Below are 7,026 nucleotides of genomic sequence, written 5' to 3' on the forward strand. Positions count from 1 at the left end.
GCACCAGTTCCATCATTAATCTGTCAAAGATATATTTAATGTTCTGCAGTTTATGATTATGTATTCATTACAGTGTTGTATCGGTTCTAAAATTTTTATTCATTTACTTTTCTCATTAATTATTTATACATGTATGTATAGAACACAACGCGGTGGAGCCGCGTCTGCTCGAATCTCTACCCAAATACTCTATCCATATAATCGCATTTAGCTGTATTTTTTCAAAGCGCTTTTTCCACTCCATCACCGTCAGGGCCTTAAAATTAAACACTCGAATGTTTTCGTTGAGAATTTCCATTTTTTTTTCGAAGAGGTATTGTTGTGAGCGCGTGGTGGAGATAGAGAAAAAAAACCGTCGCGTTCTGAAAATACAAATTACAGCATGGACTTCCCCTAATTTTATACATATACCCTTCGCCGTTTATACTTTCTATATTGATTACGTCATGTTTTAGTTTTATCTACCATTCCGCTGAGATTTTTCTACTTCTAATACTTTTAACATCGACGATTGATAACTTTTGCTTTCTTACATCATTAATTATCTCATTGAAATACCCAAACATAATGAGTGTTTCAATTATCAAACCCAAAAAAAAAAAAAATGACGAACGATATCCGAAAATATCTCATTCTGAAATAATAAAAAATTCGAGGATGAATTTTTATTCTTCCCATTACACTCGAGCATTTCATTGAAATGTTGTTTTTTTTTTTCAATTTTTTTTTCAGGCTTTAGGCGAGGGGAAAATTATTTAATTCGTCATCAGCTTCACGACGATACATATTTTATTTCTTTTCCGTGTGACTAAATAGGGCCTCTTCGACAGTTCAAAAAATAAATCTTTATTTATGCTCTTTTTATGTTTATTTATTAGTAGAAAGATAGGCGGGGATATTCATGTATTATCTTTCATACTTCTTTTTTTTTATTTGCATCACATTACAATAAATCTTGGACATTGATTAGACCTTATTCTTCACTTACTCGGTATTTCCGGCATGTCATTTAAAACCTTGAGTTAGACCCATTTGTATAATTCATTCACTCGAGTCTTCCTTTGGACACAACATACTCCCTTAAAGATAATTGTAATTAAACGTTATTAAACTATGTACAAGTCTCTACCGTTATATTGAAAAACTGTTGCATTACAATTTTTCATAGTAGAATGTTCAATAATATATCTCATTCACGTATCCCGAGCGTGTGTTAGCCTGTCTTCTAATTTATTTTATGTGTATACATATAAAAAAGCGGCGCTCGATTATTGTTTAATCCCAGGCGTCCATGAACAGTTTACCTTTATTTATCATAATACTATCTACATTCACAATTAATTGAATTAGCCATATGTACAATTTTCATTAAAAAATAAAACGAAAGAAACAAATTAAAAACAGAGAATGAATTTTACGTCATTGTTAAAAATATTTGCATCACTCTTGCATTTTCATCTCTTGTTTCTACTATTCAAATTTTTTTTTCCCCCCCATCTCTCTCTCTTCCTCAACAGTCACCGAGAACCTAAGAGCGACGGCTCATTCTTTTCGTTTTAATCATTCTTATTTTCATTAATTTTTGGACGAACGCGTCTTGGACGATGGGCTCTCGTGTCCATTTTTTTAAAAAATAGATCCCGCAGATTAATTGATCCAAACTCGTCATTGAATTCCGACCAAACACTCCAACCAGATCATATTCAATTTAATTTATACAATTATAACTACTCGCTTAACTCCACTGGTGAGTAGAAAAGAAAAAAAAAAAATCTTCAGAATGATCTAAAACGCACAGCGCAAAACGCCAAATAACTTTACACATTCCCATTGTTGTTTTATCATCATCATTCTCAATAAAATAATCACCTCATTTTAACAAGCTTTATATCTTCGTTTAATAAAATGCGACTAGCTTAATTTTGACACTTCACGGATCACTGTATCATAACCGCTGCTCTGGACCGTATGGCACCAAATTGTCACACGTTGACGAGTTCATATTGATTTAATCAATTATGAATAAAAAAAAAAGAAAATAAGCAAAACTCAATGATTACCTCATCACGAGTCATGCCTGTGATTTCTGTTTCTTCTGTTGCCACTCTTCCTACGTTTTCGTTTGGTATCACGAGTGAATGCCACATTACCAGGATCATCAGCTAGCTGTGGATACCTGTGTACACTATGAATATCAACACCTTCATATCCATCCACTGTTCCCCTAGCAATGAGCTCGTCCTTCTCCTCCTTAGACCAGTCACCACGTCCTTGGAATCCAGCCATAACCAGTTGTTTTTCAATCTCCCACGCCCTCTCCACAGCCCTTTTGTGTGCATGCTTGAGAATTCTGTGACGCTCCTGCTCAGGATCAGCTCCATACTTTATAACAACGGCAGCATCTGGATTGTGAAGTCTGAGCTCTTTGTAAGTACCTGAGCCGTGCTCCGTTGTTTCATGAGTTGAAACGTTGAACATACTGCCGAGTCTTCTGAGCTCCTCCATGTCGTCCCTCATCTTCAGGGTATTGTCCTTCACAAAGTAGAAAACGTCTTGATCATGGACGCTGAAGTGAAGTGGCAAAAAGTACGAATTGTTGAAGACTGAGGTGACGACGTCTTGGACAACGCTGTTGATGCCATCTACAACGCTCACGAGTGCACGTCCACCTACTCTTGAGACTAGGATACCTTCACCGAAGACTGCACGACGATGTGCAACTCGGGGAAGTAGATTTCTCGTTTTTGGTTCGAGTTTGAGAAGTGGTTTGGGAACAAAATCGAGATCTGAGAATTTTTCGTGGACTCGATTAACGATGCACTGCAATCCCGACATCACACCGAAGTCCGGTGTTAATTGAGGAGAAGTTATAGTAGCACTTGGTTGATAAACCATCGTCTTGGTGTACTCAGAGCCCAGCATCGATGGAATATCATAACCATAAAGTCTCAACCAGCTATTCATATCAGTCATGTATTCAACATTCTGCCTCATATTTATCGGATCGTTATTCCTGAATCTGTAGATGAAGATGTCCGTTGGAGTCGTCAATTCATTCGCCATCTGCTCCCAAGCTGGTGTCATCCACTGGCCGACGGTCGGATCGTACAATCGTTTCTGGAGATAAATCAATTTAGTATTTGGATCGAAGAGACCACCATGAAAATCAATGGGCAAATAGAAATCTGGATTGGTGTCCTTGATGATTTTGCCGAACGGTGTCCTCCGCATCTCCTTCATTAAATTACCATTCGTATCAAAGAGAGCGAGAGGAGATCCATTCTGATCAGTGGCAACGTAGAATCGTTGCTCAGATATCTCGACAGTTATGAGGAAGTTACGAGAGTCGTAGAGAAAACGGAACGTCTTGCCGGCCTTGGGGAAGTGGACGTGGGTAATGAGATCAGGAGTTTTTGGATTTGTGTAGAAGAACTGGGTGATATTTTCACGATCGTCATTCCAGGAAATGAGGCGACCGCGATCATCGTAGAAGTACCAGATCTGGAACTTCTTGTGTTCAGAAGCATGGATCAGCTGTCCTCGGGAGTTGTATCTGTAAATATAACAAGTAATTAAAATTATTATGAAATTCGAGAGATTTTTTACAGCAATGTTCAAAGCTACAGGAAAATATGATAATCACCTGTATTTATGCTCGCCACGAATAACAACGAATCCCCTGCTGTCGTAAGAGTTGAACTCGACGTCTCCGTACTGAACAACTCTGTCACCGCTGTCATAACCTAGTGTGATCTTCTCATTGTGCTCAGTGACCCCGATAACATTTCCATTCTCGTCATACGCGTATTGCCAATTATTATCGGTATCAGCGACTTCAAGCACATGTCCGTCAGCATTGTACGTTATTTTATCGATTCTTGACCACTCCTTCTTGTCCATCGACTCCTTTCCAATGGTGAGCTTTCTCATTTTTATTCTGTTTCTGTTATCATATTCCAGTTCCATTCTGAAGACATCCATAGTTCCAATATTCGTGAGAATGGATTTGACTCTTCCGTATTCATCATAATCCGTGACAGTGAAGAATTGTTTTCCACTGTCCTGCATCACAGATCGGTTGAACGAGTTTCGGTAAATTCTCAAATCCCCTACACCCTCGAGAATACCGAGATTCTGATTGTACTTCAGTCGAAGCTGTGGCAACTGCTTCCCATTGATATCAACCTCGATCCCTGATATCCTCGCATTACCATCGTACTGATAACGATAATGCGCATTATCCATTCCACTTTTGCTTCCGAATTTGATCTTCTCGTCCTTTACGATGCCAGCATGATATTTGTACTCGATCCTCATCTCGAAGTTTGGTTCATTGATGTCAATACTTCTAACGAGACTAGTTGTTTCCTGATAAGTGTAATGGATGGAGGAGAGTCCAGCGAGTGTTGTTTCCAACTTGCCCGTATGATCGTAGACGTATGCAACTTTTCCACTCTGGTGTGGATAGACTTTGGCTAGAATCTGTCCATCATCATTGTACAATATCTCATAAGGATGTCTATTCATTGGTGAATAGTACTGATACTTGTAGAAACCGAGAGACGTTTGAAGCGAGAATGCATGGATGTGTCCTCGAGGAGTCGTCAAAGACTGGAGAGCTCCAGCTTCATCATACTGAAGAAGATAATCACTTCCACGTGGTGTCGTAACCTTCAGCGGTAAAGAACTGAACATATCCTTGAAAGCGTACACCATGGACGTACCATCGCTGTATTTGATCTCGTAGAGTCTTCCAGCCCGGTCGAAGCTGTACGTCTCGCTGATGTCACCACGAGTCCATTTTGTCAATCTGCTGAATCTATCGTACTCCAAATCAACTTCTGTGAATATTCCATTTCTGGGTCCCCACTTCAGAGGCCTAGCATTTCTGTCATAAGTCACATTAAGCAGCTCCACTCTATCATCAATGAAAACAGCAACAGTATTTGTCTCTCGATCATATTCAAGTGACAACAATACGTCTCCATTGACTCGAAGCTTTCTCCCAACTTGAGCGACTGCTTTTGGATTTCCTCGATTTTTCCCCTGGACTTTTCGCAAGAAGTATCTCCACTCGAATCTATTAGCGAGATCACCAGAGATCTCAGTTCGTTGTTTAGCAGGGACTGGGTAGCTCTCACCAAGTAGTGCCTCGATTTCAGCTAGAATGGCGTAAGAGAGAGTATCAGTGCTGAATGTGTGGGCCCAAGGAGTTACTCGGCTGACTGAACCATCTCCAGATACAGTGGTCCTCTGCTCTGCCTCTCCGATCTTCGTGACAACTGAAGAACCTTTGATCAGCATTGACACTGGCTTTCTATTATTCTGTCCCACCCTCACAGTGGCACCTTTGACACTCAGATCAAACGTAAGACCGATGACTTTACCAGTTGGAGTGACAGCGGACGTTAATCTTCCAAATTCATCATAATTATAGACATAGCTCCTCCCAGTGCTGTCTAATTTGGTCTTCAGCAGGCCAGTCGGTCCATGATAATCAAAAGTAACATTATAATTATCCGGAGTACTCAATTCATGAAGCATCTTCATCCTTGACATGCGAAGTCTACACTTCTGTCCTTTCGTGTTCTCGATGGAGTTCACTTGGGACGTGTAATCTCTCAACAGAAAAATCTTGTTACCAGAGGCATCAGTCACAGTACTGAGTTTTCCATTACTCGTATTAACATTGTACGTAAACAAGTAGCAAGTTTCACCAGTGAGTATGTTCTTAGTGGCGATGTGCTGGCCAAAACGATTGAACACATAGATCTCTTGAGTGTCTGGGGAATAGATCTCGTACTCTCGTGCTCCATTGGCATCTGGAATGCTAGCCATGACCGATCGTATTCTGTAGTTCGCCTGATCGCCGATATGCACAACACCATCAGCGGACACTGCTACCGCCGAGATGGTATTGAATTTGGCAGTGGAAGCGAGATAATGATCAGCTTCGAAACAATCACACCCTCTTTCCAGACAGTTGCATTTGGATTCAGCTCCGGCGTACGGTGAAATTTTCCCATCCGTTCCGATCACTCTCACTCGGTTGATCCTCTGGGAGTCGCTCTCAGCGATGAAGAGATTACCAGAGGGCCCAAAACCAATGCTCTGGGGCATTACTAATGTTGCGTGTGTAGCAAGTTCAGTGTCAAAGCTAGCTGATGGACTAGCGCAGTGAAGTGGCCTGCCAGCAACGACTTTGACTCTACCATCGGGTGCCAGCTGCAGTACCATATGATCGTCGATCATGTGAAGAGAATTGTCGAGGGGATTGATGGCTAGCTCTGTGGGCCAGCGCAAATGAACCTCTTCGACATTGAGCGTTCCCTCACACGGTATTGGTTTCCAGTGGGACTTGTGCATATGATTACCAATAACTGTCGTAATTATTCCATCTCTGTCCACCATCCGAATGTTGGTACCATCAGCAAAATAGAGGACATTGTCAGCTGATACAGCTACACCCTTTGGATAAGCTAGTTTGGCATCACGTGCTAGAGCGCCATCACCACAGTGTGCCTCATCACCAGGTAGACAGCGTTCACCCGAACCCACCACTGCCTCCCAATTATGATCTGGATCTGAATAATCACTTGTGTCACGAACGCGAATGATTTGGTGAGACTCTGGGTCTGAGATGTAGAGAATTCCGTCTAGAGGACTGAGTGCAATGTGATATCTGTACGATACTCTAGTGGCATTCAGTCTCACAACAGTTCGCACTGTTCCGTCGACGAGAATCTTTCGGATCAAGTTGAAGTCACCGACGAAGATTGAACCGTCTGGAGATGCTGCTAGAGCTACTGGAGCGAGAAGACGCTGTTTGTAGGCTTGACCGTCACAATCGTAGCAGTCGAGAGGCCTCTGGTGTCCATCTCCCATTGTCGTGAGGATCACTCTCGGCTTGTGCTTCAGGTAGATGTTGGACCCGTCACCCTTCTGAAGGATTCCCTCGTGGAAGTTGTAGCGATGATGGATGTCCAGGTTCCAACCACCCACTTCCGAGATCGACATGTCGTGACC

At 41.6% G+C, this 7,026-nt stretch overlaps 1 protein-coding gene across 1 annotated transcript in view; it reads right to left on the reverse strand.

The window, feature by feature from the left end:
• Positions 1-80: 80 nt before the first annotated feature.
• Positions 81-7,026, reverse strand: part of Ten-m (teneurin transmembrane protein Ten-m) — a 38,889-nt gene continuing 31,943 nt past the window's right edge. Inside the window, exons 13-14 of the mRNA XM_011300611.1 lie at positions 3,644-7,025; positions 81-3,553 (exon numbers count right to left, since the gene is read on the reverse strand). Of these exons, the coding sequence (XP_011298913.1) occupies positions 2,065-3,553; positions 3,644-7,025 (4,871 nt within the window). The 3' untranslated portion in view covers positions 81-2,064. The remainder of the gene's footprint in view (positions 3,554-3,643; position 7,026) is intronic.

The sequence above is a fragment of the Fopius arisanus genome, unplaced genomic scaffold, assembly GCF_000806365.1.
Source record: "Fopius arisanus strain USDA-PBARC FA_bdor unplaced genomic scaffold, ASM80636v1 scaffold00018, whole genome shotgun sequence".
NCBI classification, from domain to species: Eukaryota; Metazoa; Arthropoda; class Insecta; order Hymenoptera; family Braconidae; genus Fopius; species Fopius arisanus.